This window comes from Coenobita brevimanus, chromosome 110 (assembly GCF_032717465.1).
Source record: "Coenobita brevimanus isolate Jiangsu-jjx chromosome 110, ASM3271746v2, whole genome shotgun sequence".
In the NCBI taxonomy this organism is placed as follows: Eukaryota; Metazoa; Arthropoda; class Malacostraca; order Decapoda; family Coenobitidae; genus Coenobita; species Coenobita brevimanus.
Window position 1 is genome coordinate 9,975,963 of NC_137063.1, and position 21,150 is coordinate 9,997,112.

The 21,150-nt window shown below is 45.2% G+C and overlaps 1 protein-coding gene across 1 annotated transcript in view; it reads right to left on the reverse strand.

The window, feature by feature from the left end:
* Positions 1 to 4,058: 4,058 nt before the first annotated feature.
* HemK1 (HemK methyltransferase 1) overlaps positions 4,059 to 21,150 on the reverse strand; it is a 190,536-nt gene continuing 173,444 nt past the window's right edge. Inside the window, exon 7 of the mRNA XM_080286109.1 lies at positions 4,059 to 4,190. Within this exon, the coding sequence (XP_080142235.1) occupies positions 4,059 to 4,190 (132 nt within the window). The remainder of the gene's footprint in view (positions 4,191 to 21,150) is intronic.

A 21,150-nucleotide genomic window follows, 5' to 3' on the forward strand; every position in this document is an offset into this window, starting at 1 on the left:
CCAAGAGATTTAAGCTGAGGAGGAGCACTGCCCCTAGTCTCCAGTTACAATGCCTCATGAGGCATGGTAAACTCCTTCTAAAGTCTCAATACCTCGTTCACTTGCAGATTGAGCATTAGGTGGGCTCAAGTAACTATAATTACATGTGATCACACATATGACACATTTGTCTTGCCAACACAACTTAAGTGCATCAACTCGCTCCGTGTAAAATGAGGAAAGATTGACAAACACCTCAGGTAGAGTTTAGTGAACTGGCTGCCTTTATACCCATTTGCTACAAGTGAAAGATTGCTTTATGACCCAGCAAAAGCCTCGTTTTTTTTTACTCTCCACTCCTTTACCTGGAGGTATCGCTGAGGAAGAAGTCCTCAAGACAAATTGAAAAAAAGCTCCAAACTATGTACCGGGACACAGACTAGAGATATCTCTCTCTAGTAAGCTGATCAAAACAAGACCGGCATCAGTGTACTGTACTTTACAAGGTTCATCTCAGCAGTAATAACAATGGGCTGATCAAAACAAGACTTGCATCAGTGTACTGTACTTTACAAGGCTCAGCTCAGCAGTAATAACAGAATGGTCATCAATGTTCTCTAGAAGGCACAGTTCAACAGCAATTTTGAGATGCTGTCATTGGTGCAAATGAGTCCTTTGGCGGGTATGCTAGGGTATGGAGCCCATTCATGCCAGAGCCTTATGTACCCAGCCCTGGTTCAACACCTCTCCCTGTGGTGTAGAAGAATGCCAAGTGCAAGATGATTAGAGTAATACCTGCAGCTGTGCATAGAGTACCAACTCCTACTCTCTCTCTCTCTCTCTCTCGTGTGTGTGTGTGTGTGTGTGTGTGTGTGTGTGTGTGTGTGTGTGTGTGTGTGTGTGTGTGTGTGTGTGTGTGTGTGTGTGTGTGTGTGTGTGTGTGTGTGTGTGTGTGTGTGTGTGTGTGTGTGTGTGTGTGTGTGTGTGTGTGTGTGTGTGTGTGTGTGTGTGTGTGTGTGTGTGTGTGTGTGTGTGTGTGTGTGTGTGTGTGTGTGTGTGTGTGTGTGTGTGTGTGTGTGTGTGTGTGTGTGTGTGTGTGTGTGTGTGTGTGTGTGTGTGTGTGTGTGTGTGTGTGTGTGTGTGTGTGTGTGTGTGTGTGTGTGTGTGTGTGTGTGTGTGTGTGTGTGTGTGTGTGTGTGTGTGTGTGTGTGTGTGTGTGTGTGTGTGTGTGTGTGTGTGTGTGTGTGTGTGTGTGTGTGTGTGTGTGTGTGTGTGTGTGTGTGTGTGTGTGTGTGTGTGTGTGTGTGTGTGTGTGTGTGTGTGTGTGTGTGTGTGTGTGTGTGTGTGTGTGTGTGTGTGTGTGTGTGTGTGTGTGTGTGTGTGTGTGTGTGTGTGTGTGTGTGTGTGTGTGTGTGTGTGTGTGTGTGTGTGTGTGTGTGTGTGTGTGTGTGTGTGTGTGTGTGTGTGTGTGTGTGTGTGTGTGTGTGTGTGTGTGTGTGTGTGTGTGTGTGTGTGTGTGTGTGTGTGTGTGTGTGTGTGTGTGTGTGTGTGTGTGTGTGTGTGTGTGTGTGTGGAGAGAGACCTCAAGCTGTGAACAGAGTACCAACTCTTACAGAGTAATAAGAGACAGCGCACACACACACGCATTCACACATATTACAAAATAGTAATACAGGTATGTGGTGCCCCAGTGCTGCTGCTGTTGCAGGGCACCTCTCCACTGGGCGTGCAGCAGCCAGGGTGCTGATTTTATCGGAGATCTGGTGAGAGCAATCGGTTTCCCCCTTCGTTACAATGTTCTGCCTCAGTGACACCACGGGTAACCCAACATCAACCTCAGACTCCACACCACTGCCGTAGCCTGTCTTTCCACCAGTGGGTGTGAAGCAATGCCTGCACTTGTGGTGGATTTGTGATTTTGTAGGTACTTCGGTAAGGCTGTGATTGGACAGTGGCAAGGTCCGCCATGTGCCTTCCCAGCTAACAGAAGTCATATGCATAAACAAAAATGTGCATTCCCTGAGTCACACTCATCGTTAACTGTATGCTTAAATACACTGTGGAATCAACAAGTGTGGGATGCCAGATCTGTGCAGTCTCTGAATGCCTATAATGGGGAGGGGGGGGGGGACTGTGAAGTGCCAAAATGTCCCCAACAGTTGTTCTGAAACACACATAGCATAATGATATACTACAAATCACTCTTTGTATGATCATGCTTACCCACTGCACATCCATGCCACAACCGTGACTATATGGACAAAGCATGGAATCCACCTGTGGAGAATGCCAACTGCACATGTGGATTGTCACCATTTTTGTATAAGCAAACAACCATTAATGCTAGCATGTGCTCTCCCTCACTGACCCTTGCACTACATGGGGCTGGATGAATGACGACTGACTGGCCAATGGCTGCAATCCACTGGCGCTTTGGATGGTGTCACATGGGTTGCTCCTCATCACTCCTCCAGCCAAGGACTACAGTTGTATTATGCAGTGTCTTATGAATTGCCCACACACAAAATGACAGGGCAGTGAATGCAACTCTGTATGTGTTGGGAGAAGACAGGCCAACAGGAACCCTCAGTGATGAAGGGCAAAAGGTTGGCATTACAGTCAGCACTACAGGCAAAAAACAAAGGGTCCAAAAGAACCCTGCATAAGAAGTTGTGGCTGGAAGTATGGCCAAACCAGCTCACACTGACAGGTGGGGTGTGCATGTGTGGCTAGCTAGCAAACTGTTGACAAACATGATTTATACCCAACGTAGGAATCCCCACTAAGATGATCCAGGGATTCACCCAACCGTGGGTGCAAGTCCTCATCAAGAACCAATATGGTTAACAACCAAAGGTTAGCATATCTGTGTAAGAGCTGATGGAACTGAGGCTGCGACTGACAGGGGCATCACTATGGTTGGCCTATCTGAAAGTGTAGAAGTAGTATATTACATTCGACCACATGCCACTGTTAGGACATACATGCACTTCCAGTGTAACTAGCTGAGAATAAACATCACTGTAGTTGCCCACTTCCTTGTTTGGCACCACTGATCCATAACATAATAGCTTTAAGTCTGTGGGGGAAACTGAAAGGTTCACCTATGATACATCAAGCTTCCTCGTAAAATATCAAGAGGTCGACATTCTATGGAGCCAGTCAGCATGACATGTACTCCCTCTCAGCAGGATTATCCCACAAAGCTTAGATCTGCCTGATGCATGGAAAGCCAACAGAGGTAGTTGTTACTGATATATCCAAATGAAGAGGGTGTAAGCTGTCATCAAAATGGCCTAGTGTATGGCAGTCTCTGATAAATGCCATATGCTGCAGCTGCTGTATTTATCAGTGCAAAGTGATGCTGAAATTCTGTATTGGTGCCTCCCCGAACAGGAATGAGAGGGCTAAAAGCTCTTTTATGTTAACGTGTCACTGCACACTTCTGTCCTCTCATAGTCTGGGATTATTAACAACACAGGGCCCCATTTAAAGTATCTGAATAAACTATGATGGCAGGGGGAAGTTTAGTTTATGACTCTTAGACTAGTCTTGTGGTCAGGATTCCACCACTGAAGTAGGCCGGACCAAAAGAACATAAAAAAAGGCAGAAAACTCATGACACAAACAAAAACCTGGACAGCATGACAGTGGAGCAGGGAAGCAGTCAGAGTACACAAGAAAGAAAATAAATACATTCATAGCCACCAGATGGCAAACACGAATGAAATTGGTGCATGGGTGGTCACGCACAAATGGAGTTGCTTAATCAAGCACGCTCCAATGCTCACTTGGCAAGCAGACAAACATCAAGACTTTGGAGGAAGCTCAACATGCCTCTTAAGGCACTATAACTACAAAACATGCAATGCCCAATGCATCCTCTCCTCTGCTCTCTTATTCTGATATGACTCCTTACAATACCATTCATGTTGTCTGTGGTGCATCAAAAGTGGCTTGAAGCCTCTTCCTCAAGGATGCTTCCAAATAGGGAGCAAAGAATGGAATATAACCTACAAAAACCCTTGCAATGTAGGGAGCTTTGTATAATATGTTTGAAAAATTATAACTGTGGCAACTTATTCATATTTAACACATTTTATAAATCTGTCCTTTTGGCTAAGGTCTTGGTAAACATTTATAACTGCCATCTTTAACTTCTTCTGCTTCTCCAACCATGCTGGAATGAGGTAGGGATGACAAGGGTCCACCTGAAAGAAAACGAACATGGCATTTATTCAGTTTTATCTATATCTTAACTTTTCACTGTTATATGTATTTTAGCCAAGATAATTATAAAAAGCATCTTAATCATAGTCAAATTGGCCATCATTAATGCATTTCCTAACCAAAATTAAAATGTCTCCATCTGAAATGACAGGAAACTGAATGAACATCTATTAGAGTGAACTAATATATTTAATTTGGCAATGATTCATGCAATGCAATATTAATCAACAACATTCGAGGCATTCTATAGTAAGGGGGACCCTATTGCTACCCATGGTAACACAGAGTTTTCATTATACAGGGAAACCAATGATCTTTGTTTACTGGGAAAAAAAATATATATATCCTGGTTACAATATACGATGGTACAATGCTACAAACTATGAAATTGCTTCTCAATACTTGGCAAGAATACATCTAGCTATCTATCTATTGCCAGACGCCTCAATCCCATTCGGGGTGGCCCAAACAAATCGCCTCCACATCACCCTGTCCCCTGCCATTTCACTGCCCTGCTCCCAACTCACACACCCCTCTCTCATATACATCTCCACCTCATCCCTCCATCTCATCCTCGGCCTTCCCCTCCCTCTTCCCCCGTCCACCTCACTCACATACACTCTCTTCGTCAGTCTTTCACCCTCCATCTACTCCACATGGCCAAATCACCTCAGTGTATTCCTCCTAACGCTTCCTATCACATCCACATCCACACCACAACGCTTCTTTATATCCTCATTTGTCAGCTGCTCCTTTATATCCTCATTTGTCAGCCTGTCTCTCCATGTGACTCCACAGGCTCCTCTTAAATAAATCATTTCCACTGCTCTCACTCTTGACTTGTGTCCTTCCAGCAAACATCCAAGCTTCACTTCCATACGTTAGAGTTGGTATCACAATACTGTCATGTAGTAACTTTTTCACTTCCATGCTCACTTCCCTGCTTCTTATCACTGCTTTCAAGGAACCAGCAACCTTTCTTCCCTGCTGTACCCTTTCAAGCACTTCACCCTCCAAACCTCCATCCTTACTCATCCATCCTTACTCATCGCACTACCAAAGTACTTAAACGTACTCACATTTTCCAGTTCCTCACCATCCAACCTTGCTGTACATTTACTGACTTCACCTCTCTCAAAGACCATCACTTTACTCTTCCCTACATTCAAATTTAGATTCCGTTTCTTACACAGTCTCCCAAACTCATCCACCAAGCCTTGCAGCTCTCCTTCGTCTTGACTCAACAACACAGTATCATCTGCAAACAACAGTACTGGGAGTTTCCAAACGCTACCCTCTCTCACCAGGGCCACTCCAACATCCACTACCCTACCTTGTACCTCTTTTATTACCCCATCCATGTACAGGTTGAACAACCATGGAGACATGACACATCCCTGTTTCAACCCAACCTTCAAAGAGAAAAATTCACTCAGTTCACCATCCACATGCACTGCAGCCTTAGTACCATCATACATACTCGTCACAGCATTCAACAACTTCCCATCTACTCCATGTATTCTTAATAACTTCCACAATCCGTGTCTATCCACCCTGTCATATACTGTCTCCAAATCCATGAAAGCCGCATACAACTTCTTTCCCTTCTCTAGAAACTTTTCCACTAAAGATCTAAGAATGAATATCTGATCTACACAACCTCTTCCCTTCCTAAAGCCTCCCTGTTCTTCTCCAACTAATTCCTCTGTTCTTTCTCTAACACTGTCAATAAGTATCCTACCATACACTTTTCCAATTATACTAAGACAAATGCCCGTATGATTACCACACACTTCTTTTTCCCCTTTTCCTTTGTGCAAGGGAATAATTATACCTGACTTCCAATCCTCTAGGACTCTACCTTCCTCCCAGGCCAATCTGCACATCTTCCACATCCATTCTACTACTATCTCTCCCCCCATGCTTCAGCATTTCACCACACACTCCATCACTTCCTGGGGCTTTCCCCAATTTAACTTTCTTCATTGCTTCCACAACTTCTATCCCACTGATTTCTTCCTGTCTTCTCACCTCCCTCCTTCTCCCAGCCATTCCCCAGCCACTTATACCTACATTACTTCCATCCTCTATGTTCAACAATTCCTTAAAGTGTTCTCTCCATCTGCTCACTTTTTCTCCCTTCTCCACTAGTAATCTACCATTTTTACCTTTCACTCCCCTGCTAACTTCACTTCCACCCTGTCTTACTCTTTTCACCTCTTTCCAGAACATTTTCTTACAGTCTCTCCACTTTACACTCAAGTTCCTTTCAAATTCCTCATCCACTTTCTTCTTACTTTCTCTTACTAATCTTTTCACCTCTCTCTTTCTTTCTACATATAACTCTCTCTTCTGCCTCTCAACTTCTTCCAAACCCCTATTTCTCATCCATTCATTGTATGCTTTTTTCTTTTGTGCCACAGCCTGTCTCACCTCTTCATTTCACCATGCTGCTCCTTGCACACCCCTCCGTCTTCTCTTCATCCCACACACTACATCACATGCTACACTTAATTCTTCTGTGAATATCCTGCACACACCTTCCACGTTCCCCATCTGCTCCAGTTCATATTTGCCCAATCGTTCCTCCACTTCTCTCTTATACTCTGCCTTTTTCTCATCCTCTTGTAACCTTTCCACTCTCCTTACAAATACAAATACTCCTTCTTCCCGTTCCCTTCTTCTATTTCTCCATCTTAATTGGATCTTGATTCTGGCCACCACCAAGTAGTGGTCAGAAAGTCCACTCCCCCAACCTCTATAAGCTCTTGCATCCATTACACATTTTCGCATCCTTTCATCCACACACACATAATCAATCATTGCCTTCCTTTCATTCAGTTCACCACCCACCTTTCTCATCACTCGCCATGTATACCTGTGGATCATTTTGTGCCTGAAGAGCGTATTGGCTATCACCAACCCCCTCCCAGCACAAATGTCCACTAACGCACTGCCATTCTCATCTATCTCAGCAGGCACACCCCACTCACCAACTATTCCGTCCACCTTCACAGTCCCTACTTTACCATTCATATCACCGATCAAAAACACTCTCTCATTCCTTTCAAACTTTTCCATGCACACTTCCACATTTGTCCAGAACTCTTCTCTCACTCTGCTTGCACAATCTTGCATTGGCCCATACACACACACAATTGTCCACATTTGTATTCCAGCTTTCAATCCCTCATGCTCAAAACCTATCACGTTGAGCCGACAGACAAAGGGTTCGGTTCAGTGCAACTCCTGCAAGAACTGGACCCATTACACCTGCACAACACTTGCATCCAGAAAACATTACACAAACACCTGGACCTGCTCCTTCCCCCCACCCATCAACCCCCCTTCCAATCCTACTCCTACTTCCTTCACAACTCCACAGCCAAACCCACTGACCCTTCCCACACCATCCAGTCCCCCAACTCCTCCCATTCCAACCCATCCTAATCCACCTTAACCCTTACCTCCATCACAACCTCCTCCTACCCCTTCCCCTCCACCCACACCACCTCCCCCCCGTGCTGCAGCAGCTGACACACATCTCACACACAACATAAACATCCTTCAGTTAAACATAGATGGCATAAACACCAAAATACATGAACTCACACAATTCATCAAACAACAGAACATACACATTGCCATCTTACAAGAAACAAAACTACACAGAGCAGAGAAAACACCGACATTTCATAACTTCACCACCATTCGACAAGACCGGGCCAACAGCGGTGGAGGTGGACTCGTCACCCTGGTACACAAATCCATCAACTTTGCAGATACCAGTGCACACACAAAGTCACTTCTCCCCCCACATGACACCACAACAAAAATACAATCAATTAAAATACGCACTGGTAACAAATCACACATAACAAACGCTAACACATACATTCCCCCCCAATCGTCCCCCACAGTACCACACAATTACTCTCCACAGATACACCACATCACTAACATACCCAACATCATCCTGGGTGGTGATTTCAACGCCAAGTCGTTGGCCTGGCATGTCAACAACCCTGACACAGACAGAGGGCTGGTATTACAATCCCAGACAGATCATCTTTTCATACTAAACAGTCTAGACCAACTTACCCATATCCCACACCAAGCCCTCTTCCTCCCATCATCTCCAGACATCACCTTCTGTTCCCCAAACCTCACTCCCACTACATCACAGAGAGTGGTCAAAACCCTAGGTTCTGATCACCTCCCAATCATCATCACTACCAAAACCAAAATCACCCCAGCTGGCCACAAACATACATCAGAGAGTGGTCAAAACCCTAGGTTCTGATCACCTCCTAATCATCATCACTACCAAAACCAAAATCACCCCAGCTGGCCACAAACATACATACAATAATTATAAGAGAGCCAACTGGGAGGCCTTTGTAACTGAAACAGAACAACATTTTGAAACACTAAACAGTACACCCATCACAAACATCAACACTGTTGTGCACACTTTCAATACAATCATACAAAACACAGACAAAAGACACATCCCTAGAGGCAACAGAAAGAGACACAACTCCAACTTCACACCAGAAATTCAAGGCCTCATCAGACAACGGGACACGCTGCGACACTCCCCAACACTCCATACACAAGACACCATACAACAAATACAAAAACTCAACACTCAAATAAACAGTAAAATATCAGAACACCAAACACTAAACTGGAAAAATTACCTCCAAACACTTGACCACAAAACAAACATCAGCAAATTCTACAAAACACTAAACAGCATCACACTTTCCAACAGCAACACCACACAATCACACGCTGCCATCACAACAACAGACACCATACTTTCAAACAAACAACAAGCAAACACTCTCATCAATCACTTTTCACAAGTCAGCCATCTAACCCCCCATCCTGAAGACCGACGTATCATCAGACGTAAGAGACAGTTCCCCACAGACCCAGACTACGCAACTTTCACTTACAACCAAACAAAGCACATCATTAACAACCTCAAGCACTCATCTGCCTGTGGACCAGACAACATAAGCAACATTCACCTTAAACACCTAGGACCACAAGGCATACAAGCACTCACCAACATACCAAACTACAGCTACTCACACAACATAATACCCAACATCTGGAAGCATGGCAATATCATCACTATCCCTAAACCTAACAAAGACCCCACGTTACCCTCCTCACATCGCCCCATCACACTCCTCTACACCCCCTCTAAAGTCACTGAACGACTGATACTACAACTAGTCACACCTCACATTCCCCTAGCCCAGTCTCAACATGGCTTTAGGCCACTACACTCCACAAACACCCTTCTTACAGACCTTACACAGAGAGTTTTCGATGGCATGAATTCAGCTAGGCCACCACACAGAACACTCCTAATCACACTAGACATTAGCAAAGCTTTTGATGCCATCCCCAGCCACAACCTCACAAACAAAATACTCAACACAAACATGCACAATAACACAAAAAGATGGCTGGCAAACCACTTAGCAGGCAGATGTGCACACGTAACATTTGCCGGTCAGTCTTCTAACATCAAAAACTTCACAAACGGCATCCCCCAAGGATCTGTTTTGTCCCCTACACTCTTTAATCTATACATGCACGACGTACCCACACCCCACACACCACAGATACACACAGCTTCCTATGCAGATGATATAACACTTACATGTACGCACCAAAACACAAACACAGCTGCACACATCATTCAACCTTACCTCAACACACTACACGAATGGTTCACCACAAACAGGCTCAAAATAGCCCCAGCCAAAACTACAGTGACTCTTCTCACAAACTGGACAGCAGAACACAGTCACATCCCACACCTCACCATTAACAACACTCCCCTACCACACACACACACACCCAAAATCCTTGGTGTAACATACAATACATCAATGTTCTTTAAACAACACATCACAAACATTGAAAATAAAATAACACCAAGACTCAATGCTTTGAGGTCACTTGCCCATACAACATTTGGACACAACAAAGAAACCACCACCACAGTATACAAACAATACATACATTCAGTGATGAATTATGCAAGCCCTGCCTGGGCTTCTAACCTGACCAAAACACACTACAACACTCTACAGACCACACAGAACAAGGCCCTAAAAATAAACACAGGCTGCACAGCTACTACACCCACAGACCACCTACATCAAGAAACCAAAGACCTCAAAGTCAAGGATCACCTAGACATGAGAGGCACCCAGTTTCTTGCTGCAGCCTCCACAAACCCACAACATCCACTACAGCACATGGTAGCACATCCACCCACACCAAGGAACATCAAAACAACACCCAGCACACGATACCATAAACAAATACTGTCATCTCTCCCCCCTCGCCCACCTCAGACCAGCTTCCAGAAGCATATCCACACTCAGATCACTCGCCACTCCATTCAGTCACTTAAAGACAACACACAGCTGCATGCACGGCCTCCTGACATCCACCCTTCTGAATCCTATCTTCCTCATGAGGACAGGGTCCACCTGGCCAGGCTGAGATGTGGGCACCATCCAGCCCTCTTAAGCTACCAGAAGAGGCTGGATGACTCCATCACTGATGCCTGTCCAGAATGCAAAACAGCACCCCATACTATTAAGCACATTATGGAAGACTGCACTGCACACAATCACCTATGCCAACAACACAACATACACTCTTTGAGAGCTCTGTGGGAAAGCCCGGTCTCAGCCATGGCCTTCCTAAGGGACTCGGGGATGTACGGCCAGACTGCCTAGGGAACAACTACTACTACTACTTTCAATCTTACCCACACAATCCTTGACCCAACTGATCCATACTGTCTTATGCTCTTCTTCCATCTTTTACTCACAACTAGACATACTCCTTCTTTTGCCCTCTCATTCTCACCTACTCCTGCACATATACCCCATCCATACTCCCATTGTCTCACACTCTCACCTCTGCATTTAGTTTCAGTTATTCCGCATACATCACCTTTCGCACCCTCAAGCACCTGGACAATCTCTCTCTCTTTCACCTCATCATTCGCTCCCCATGTTCCGATTACCATGTCCTTTGTCCGGTCCTTGGTCATCATCTTTTGGTCCGTCCCTGTCCGAGGCTTATTGTTTGTCTTTTTAGTAAGTTGTTTTCCGGGGAGGGACACTAACTCTCCGCAAACCCTTTTAGTTGCCTTTTATGACAAGCAGGGATACTGGGGGAGTATTCTTTAAAAAAAAACCTTACCCCCAGGGGGGTACATACATACATACTTATGGTGAAAAAGCCTAAGACTTTTCTATCCTTAACCTGTTAACTGCGCATGGCAGTTTTTTGGTGTCCGTGGTGTGCAGACATAGGGGTAAAAATGAAATTTCCCAAAGGCCAAATTTTGTCTTAAGAATTGAGAGAACACATGCCAAAGTATATAGTAACAAAATATTAGCTCAATATTTACCTTGGTAAAGCTGTGGATGAACATCGAAGTGTCTGATTCCCTATTGGAATGTATGGTTTTCGGTTTCTTTTTCGGTTTCGGTTTTGAAGGCTCAAACATGCTTGCAAGGGTCGGCCTTTGTCACCAATGCACTATATTCAAAATTCACCTGCGCAGTATTGAGCAGTCACACTTGGAACAACCCAGGCTGTATAGAGCAGTTAACGGGTTAATGACTTAGAGCAGCTTGTACAGCACCCTACCGGTATCCCTGACCGCCTTGGAAATTGCTCCAACATACATGACCTCTTCCTTACAACTACTCCTTCTGATTACATTGTTAATCTTTTCTCTCCGTTGGGCTCCTCCATTCATAACCTTAACACCTTAACCTGTCCTATCGCTCTGGTACGGCGTGTGGACCCTTCAAAGAAACGTCGTCTGTGGCACTTTGGAGCTGCGGATTGGGAGGCCCTCAGGCAGTACTTCTTTGATTTTCCCTGGAATGATTATTGCTTCCATGGCCGGGAGCCATCTGAGTGTGCCTTGCGCATTATGGACGTTATTCTCTCGGGCATGGAAGCATACATTCCTTTCTCATATCCTTTGACTAATGCAAGAAAGCCTTGGTTTAATCACGCTTGTTCTAATGCTGTCCACAACAAGGAGAGGGCCTATAAAAGGTACCAGAGCCAACCCACCCCTGAACCACATCTTTTGTACGTTTCTGCCCAGAATCGTGCTAAGTCTGTTCTTCGCTCTGCTAAAAGTAATTTCATCTGTAATAAATGCTCTCAACTCTCCAACTCAAATTCTTCCCGCTCCTTCTGGCATCTTACAAAGAACCTTTCTAACAACTTTACCTCATCATCCTTCCCTCCTCTTTTCTACTCTGATGGTTCTGAAGCTATTTCTTCTACTGATAAAGTAGATCTCTTTGCTCAGACTTTCTCCTCCAATTCCACCTTAGACGATTCTGGTGCTGTTCCTCCATCACTTCCTCATGGCTGACATCAAAATTTCTTCTGATGATTTATTTTCTGCCATCACAGGCCTCAATACTATGAAGGCATATGGCCCTGATGGAGTCCATCCTGATGTCCTCAAGAACTGTGCTTCTGTGCTTACACCCTGCCTAGCTAAACTCTTTTGCCTTTGTCTATCAACTTGTACCTTTCCTTCTTGCTGGAAGTTTGCTCTCATTCAGCCAGTCCCAAAGAATGGTGACCATTCCCAACCCTCTAACTATCGTCCAATGGCTTTAACATCCTGTACCTCAAAAGTTTTCAAGTCAATTCTTAATAGAAAAATGTTAAAGCATCTTTCCTATTACAACCTTCATTCTGATCATAAGTATGGGTTCTGTCAGGGACGCTCCAGTGCTGATCTTCTCATCTACATTTCAGACTCCTGGTCATCCTCCTTTCGGGACTTCGGCGAAAGCTTTGCCATTGCACTTGACATCTCAAAGGCTTTTGATCAAGTCTGATATAAATCTTTAATTTCCAAACTGCCCTCTTACAGTTTCTATCCTTTTATCTGTGCCTTCATCTATAGGTTCCTTTCTGGTCGTTTTATAGCCACTGTTGTAGACGGCCATCATTCATCTCCTAGATCTATCAACAGTGGTGTTCCTCAGGCCTCTGTCCTATCACCAACTCTTTTCCTTTTAATCATCAATGACCTAAGCTGTGCATCTAACCTTATCCACTCATACGCTGATGACTCCACCCTTCACCTTTCCATTCGGTTCCCGCAACGTCCATCTCAGCAGTTACTTAACAAGCAAGGGATGAGGCTATGGCACACCTAATGTCTGACTTGGCTCGTATCTCTGACTGCGGTAAAAATAATCTTGTTTTTAATGCATCAAAGACTCAGTTCTTACACCTATCAACCTGACAAAATCTTCCACAGGTGTACCCACTAATGTTTAATAATATTCAGCTTAATCCTGCATCATCCTTGAACATGCTTGAGGTTTCAATCACTCGGGACTTATCTTGGAAAGATCATATTACATCTCTTGTAAAATCTGCTTCCAAGAGATTAGGTGTGTTAAGCCGACTCCATTCCTTCTTTACCCCTGCACATTTGTCGCTGGGGTGATGGATGTCCTTCCTGTCGTTTGGTACCATTCTGTGAAGGCTTCATTCACAGCCAAGATCTTCAAAGACTGGTTTCACCAGCACTTTGTCAAGGAGGTCATCCATTACCAGACGAACACACTGGGAATCCCGTGCGACCAGGTAAAGGCCCTCCTTCTTCTGGACAATGTACCTGCGCATCCATCCGAAGAGGAGTTAGTGGCTGAGAATGGTGGCATTAGGTGCTTGTTTTTGCCACCTAATACGACTGCTCTCATCCAACCAATGGACCAAGGAGTGATCGCGGCAATGAAGAGGCTGTACCATCGGAAGTTCCTGGATGTGGTGATGGTTGTTCTCGAGGACGAGGATGAGCACAGGGAGGGACAGGACACACGAGGGAAGCAGAGTTTGGAAAACCTTCGCTGCTACAACATCGTCAGCCATCCACAAATGGGCCAGTGCATGGAGGGAAGTCTCTGTCAAGACTCTGGGAAGTGGTTTTTCTTGTCTGCTTCTTGGAGCCGACTTTCTAGGTTTTGACGTGGATAACTTCCATGCACGTCTTTGTGCGGCTTGTGATGACGTTGATGTGGACAAAGTGCATGAGTGGTTGGATGAGGATGAGGGCGATCCTGGGTATCATATCATGTCTGATATCGAGATCGCATCTTTAGTTGTCAGTACAAGTACCCAGCTTGAAGATTCCGACAAGGACAGTGACTACTCCAGCCATCCCCAAGCTGAGCGCACTCTGGGAGCACGTCGAGTTCGTTCTTGACTACCTAGGACACCCAGACTGCAACAGGGAGATGGGGCCCCTGGGACCTGTGGAGGAAGTGCGCACTTTTAGGCAGCGCATCATCAATCGCCAGAATCGTCGTTCCTTACGCCAATCAACCATGGACAGTTTCTTCAGGCCTGTGACCCCCGCTGTGCCCAGCCCTGGCTCCAAACCACTGCCTCTCCAAGACAGGCCTTCCACCTCCAAGCCACAGCCCAGCACGTCAACCACGGTGGAGTCACTACTGGACATGAGTTTGTGCCTATCTTCAGAGTTGTCTGCAGTGGGTAGTCCATCCCCAAGTCCCAGCAACGTGCCCCTTGGCCACCTGGAACACCTACCCTCGGACTCTGACAGTGAATAAACAGCAAAGACTTGCCACTAGACCACAAAGGAATTTACAATATTGAGAAGTGTAACGAACATAATGTAGTGTTAAGAGATTAGAATTCAGAGTGAAAATGATTAAGTGCAGAGTTCTACTGTACAGTGGAGAGTTCCAAGTGCAAGAGCAAGTGAGAAGAGAATGTGCAGTGTTAAGAAATTAGAATTCAGAGTGCAAAAGCTTAAGTGCAGAATACAACAGTGGCGAGTTTCAGGCGCGGCACAAGTAAGAAAAGAATGCGCAGTTAAGAAATTAGAATTCAAAGTGCAAAGGATTAAGTGCAGTGCAACACTGGATTACTGTAGGTGCTTCAGGTGCACCTTATTACTGTCAGAGTCTGAGAGGAGGCAGGTTATTCACTGCGACGGCCACGGACATGTTGTAAGCACCCTGGATACTGCTAAATATTTTCCATACTCACCTCTAAATCCTCATTCTCTGGTTCCTTTTCATTTATTTCATGCTTTCTGTCCCTTATTTGTGTGAATAGGGTCATAACCCCTAACCGCCGGCTGACGTGTATAGCAGTCACAATTTTGGGCGTGGAGCAACGCCAGTTGATGTGTATGGCAGCAAGCATCTTCTCGTCACCCTTTGAACTTTAACTTATCCTTACTCATCGAAGCGATCACCCAAAGACGTAGGAATACTTTCATTTGACAAAGGAAGAGTTGGTGATTCTTATGTATCTTTAATTTTTCTCTAGCTCCTCTAGTTTGGCAGATATTAGTGTTTGAATTAACCCTTACACCGCGGGCTTGTTTTGCTCTGTTTTGCGTGTCCCGCGGGCATATTCGGGCTCCAACAGACTCTCAAAAAATATTTGCCAAAAATCAGTTATTAGTCCTAGAATATTAAAATTAAATACGCATATGGCACATACCTTCAGCTTTCTCCTGGGATGTTTGTTGAGCCTTCGTCGATTACCGTAGGACTTGTAGAGACCACTGAAGTTGGGTAACGAAGTCTCCACTTTACACTTCCCGACAACCCGTAATATAATTACCACAGCCAGATGTTATCACTAGAAACACTATTCTATGATTATCAAGTAGTTTGGGATCCATACTCAAAAAAAAAAAAAAAACACTGTGAAAGCAATGAAAATTACAAGTGCGTATGACCTTCCCACTCGCGCTAGTTCGCTGTTGGTATTCTGTCATTTATTATTCATAAAAATCCTCACACTTTATATTTCTATTACTATATAACACTTATATATATCTGCAGTCTTTATCCATAAGTTTCCTTCGGCAGTATTAGTTTACTGTCACTGAAGTCATTCAATTTTTCATTCAGTAAAATACATAGAGAGCCACAGATTCACTTTCACTGTTATAACCTCAAGTATTTGTACTCATATTCTTATATTACTAATTATTTAGTACTTGGATGGGTGACCGCCTGGGAACACCAGATGCTGTTGGCATCCCTACGTGTCAAGTGGGGTTGGTGGAGGATTAGTGCCCCTCCCTGTAAAACAATTAACTCTAAGCCCTTGACCACCCCATTTGGGATACATGGCGTCTGGCAATGGATGGACTAATTATTTACATTTCTATTTACATTTTCTATTGTATTTTCAATATTTACACTTCTATTTTACTTACACTATGTTATTCACTGTCACTTGCAGTAACATAAAACTATATTACTCTGTTCAAACATAAGTACTGTACATCCATTGCTTTCACATGCTATTTACACATTATTTTCATTTCCCACTTGCACTTTTAGAACTGCTTCTGGCTGTGGTAATCAAAGAAGCAGGTAACACAGAGGGGAACCTGGCACTCAGCGCACTGCCAAGAGGTGCGTTTGTGCTCAGGTGTGCGTCGGGTGGTATGTGCACACACCTGGCACCTGCAGATCGCAGCCTTCCTCTTGGTTGTGGCAGGCATTTGCACCAGTCTGTGCTGATCCATGTATGCCCTCTGCTCAAGTCCATCAGGAAGTCTTACTGCATGGCGCCTTGGAGTTGCTGCTGTCACCCTACCAAATCTTTCAAGCAGCTGCTGAACACAAGTCCTGGCGAACAACCTCAGGGAGAAGGACTTGGGTGGCTTGACCTTCATCTTGTACAGGATGAAGGCATTCAGCATCGTCATGTCTATGAAACAGAGAAAAACTTTCCTGTACCACCTAGTATTCTTCCTGAGGCAGTCGATCTCTCCAATCATCATGTCGGACTTGTCCACCAGCCGCATGTTGATATTGTAGTCTAAGACAGCATCAGGTTTCCTCACAGGTTCGCCTGTCCTACGGTCGACCTTCCCACTATCTGTCATTTCCCCATTGTGTACGGTGGTGAGCATGTGCATGACCCTCTTGTCATGCCACCGTATTGCCAGCATCTTCTTGCGTAGGTGCACGTCTCCTCGCTGCGAGGTTCCTGCCTCTGGGAATTTAGGAAAGTGGGCACGATTACCCTTGACAGTGCCGCAGGAGCTGATGCCGTGCTCTGAAAGGTATTTGGCAAGTTTCGGTGCAGTATAATAGTTGTCTGTATAAAGCACAGTATAAGAGAGAAGTGGAGGAACGATTGGGCAAATATGAATTGGAGCAGATGGGGGACGTGGAAGGTGTGTGTAGAATATTTACAGAAGAAATATGTGCAGCATGTGATGTGGTGTGTGGAAGGAAGAGAAGACGGAGGGGGGTGCAAGGAACAGCGTGGTGGACTGAAGAGGTGAAACGGGCTGTGGCACAAAAGAAGAAAGCATACAATGAATGGATGAGAAATAGGGGTGTGGAAGAAGTTGAGAGGCGGAAGAGAGAGTTATATGTAGAAAGAAAGAGAGAGGTGAAAAGATTAGTAAGAGAGAGTAAGAAGAGAGTGGATGAGGAATTTGGAAGGAATTTGAGTGTGAAGTGGAGGGACTGTAAGAAAATGTTCTGGAAAGAAGTGAAAAGAATAAGACAGGGTGGAAGTGAAGTTAGCAGGGGAGTGAAAGATAAAAATGGTAGATTACTAGTGGAGAAGGGAGAAAAAGTGAGCAGATGGAGAGAACACTTTAAGGAATTGTTGAACGTGGAGGATGGAAGTAATGCGAGTATAAGTGGCTGGGGAATGGCTGGGAGAAGGAGGGAGGTGAGAAGACAGGAAGAAATCAGTAGGATAGAAGTTGTGGAAGCAATGAAGAAAGTTAAATCAGGGAAAGCCCCAGGAATTGATGGAGTGTGTGGTGAAATGCTGAAGCATGGAGGAGAGACAGTAGTAGAATGGATGTGGAAGATGTGCAGATTGGCCTGGGAGGAAGGTAGAGTCCCGGAGGATTGGAAGTCAGGTATAATTATTCCCTTGTACAAAGGAAAAGGGGAAAAAGAAGTGTGTGGTAATCATAGGGGCATTTGTCTTCTTAGTATAATAGGAAAAGTGTATGGTAGGATACTTATTGACAGAGTTAGAGAAAGAACAGAGAAATTAGTTGGAGAAGAACAGGGAGGCTTTAGGAAGGGAAGAGGTTGTGTAGATCAGATATTCATTCTCAGATCTTTAGTGGAAAAGTTTCTAGAGAAGGGAAAGAAGTTGTATGCGGCTTTCATGGATTTGGAGAAAGCATATGACAGGGTGGATAGACTAGGATTGTGGAAAGTGTTAAGAATATATGGAGTAGATGGGAAGTTGTTGAATGCTGTGAAGAGTATGTACGATGGTGCGAAGGCTGCAGTGCGTGTGGATGGTGAACTAAGTGAATTTTTCTCTTTGAAAGTTGGGTTGAAACAGGGATGTGTCATGTCACCATGGTTGTTCAATCTGTACATGGATGGGGTAATAAAAGAGGTACAAGGTAGGGTAGTGGATGTTGGAGTGGCCATGGTGAGAGAGGATAGTGTTTGGAAACTCCCTGTACTGTTGTTTGCAGATGATACTGTGTTGTTGAGTCAAGACGAAGGGGAGCTGCAAGGCTTGGTGGATGAGTTTGAGAGAGTGTGTAAGAAACGGAATCTAAAGGTGAATGTAGGGAAGAGTAAAGTGATGGTCTTTGAGAGAGGTGAAGTCAGTGAATGTACAGCGAGGTTGGATGGTGAGGAATTGGAAAATGTGAGTACGTTTAAGTACTTGGGTAGTGTGATGAGTAAGGATGGAGGTTTGGAGGGTGAAGTGCTTGAAAGGGTACAGCAGGGAAGAAAGGTTGCTGGTTCTTTGAAAGCAGTGATAAGAAACAGGGAAGTGAGCATGGAAGTGAAAAAGTTACTACATGACAGTATTGTGATACCAACTCTAACGTACGGAAGTGAAGCTTGGACGTTGTTGGAAGGACACAAGTCAAGAGTGAGAGCCGTGGAAATGAGTTATTTAAGAGGAGCCTGTGGAGTCACATGGAGAGACAGGCTGACGAATGAGGATATAAAGGAGCGTTGTGGTGTTGATGTGGATGTGGTAGGAAGCGTTATGCGGAACACACTGAGGTGGTTTGGCCATGTGGAGAGGATGGAGGGTGAAAGACTGACGAAGAGAGTGTATGTGAGTGAGGTGGAGGGGGAAAGAGGGAGGGGGAGGCCAAGGATGAGATGGAGAGATGGGGTGGAGAGGTATATGAGAGAGGGGGGTGTGAGTTGGGAGCAGGGGAGTGAAATGGCGGGGGACAGGGTGACTTGGAGGCGATTTGTTTGTGGCCACCCCAAACGGCATTGAGGCATCTGGCAATAGATAGATAGATAGATAGATTCCCACCAAAATACCTTTCAAGGAGCACTTTCACTACACAGCCTGAGAAGCCAAAGGGGTGTGTTTTATCAAGATCGACAGTGCTGGCTGAATAAATGACGAAGTCAAGGATGTACCCCGTCTTACAGTCGCACCGTACAATGAACTTGATTCCAAAGCCATGGCGTTTGCTTGGAATGTACTGCACAAACCTAAGACGTCCTCTGAACAAAAACAAGGATTCATCAATGACAATCTTCTGAAAAGGGTGGAAGAATGTCATAAACTTATCCTTCATTCTGCTCAGAATCTCCCGGATCTTCCAGAGTGGGTCGGTTTGGGAAGGTACATCATTGTTGGCAAAGTGCAGGTATCCCATGATGTTCCGGAAACGATTTCTGGCCATGTACTTATTGAAGGTGGGCGAGGGTAGTAAGGGGTCCATGGACCAGTATTCTTCCAACTCATGCTTCTTTGAGTGTGGCATGAGAAGCATGAGGGTGAAAAACACATACAGCTCCTGCACTCCCAGCATGGACCACTGTTGCATCTTGGCTGCACCTGTACCACTTGCAGCACATTGTGATTCATACCTGTTGGTCTCATCACATATGTGCTGCATGACTTCGTCATTGAGGAAGGCCAAAAGGAAGTCCACACACTCAGCATCCTCGTCAAGAGTGAAGGCAGGCTGTATTCCTGAGGAACTCTCGTCAAAATGGAGATGTTCAGGGACAAAATCGGACCCTTCCGTCCACGTGAAGGCGTCCAGGATTCCCTGTCGTGGCGGTGTAGGGTGGGTGAGGGTGGAGGGTGGCTGTGAGGCAGATTTATCTGGTTCAAGGTCACTCGCACTGACCTTGGGTTGCCGTACAGCACTAGCAGCCCTTACTCTATTGGTAACTCTGCTTTTACGGGTCAGGGATTTACCTCTTCCTCTACGACCTGCCTTCACTGTTGATGCTGGTGGTGACTTTGACAACGATGATTCCGGAGAAAATTCAGCAGAATAAGAGGAAGAAATGAGTGAAGTGGGGCTTGGGGAACGGGGAGGTGATTCACCTCGGGACTCATGGCGGGCTGGGTCATGCAGGGCCATTGTTCCGGGGCTAACCCGCCGCCTTTTCATTCCCTTCCCATATTCCTTCCCTTGCTGCACTAACGGCTCCTTTCCCTTGGAGCTAGGGATAACTTGGGACACTGAAGCACTCATACTAGTAGTTTCTGGCACGATTTCCTCACCCGGTTCATCACACGAATCCCCCGAAGGGTCGTAGTCACTATCCATCATTATCATTGATAATTCGGCTAGTTCACATTCCACTACAGAGTCACTTAGTCCTTTCCTGCTTCCCCCACGAGTTTTTCTGGGTGTAGAGGTCACGGGGCCCTTTGCAATGGGCGCAGAAGCGGCACAAATGGCGGGGCGCGAGTGTGACAGGCTTTGACCACAGAGGAGGACAAGGAACTAAATGGCGCGGCTTATCTGAGAAGGCAAGGGTTGACAGTGACAATGGGGCTGACAGCTGCTACCTTACATGCTAAGAAATTATTAGTAGGAAATCTCAGCAATACATAAAGAAATAGGTAGTTCCA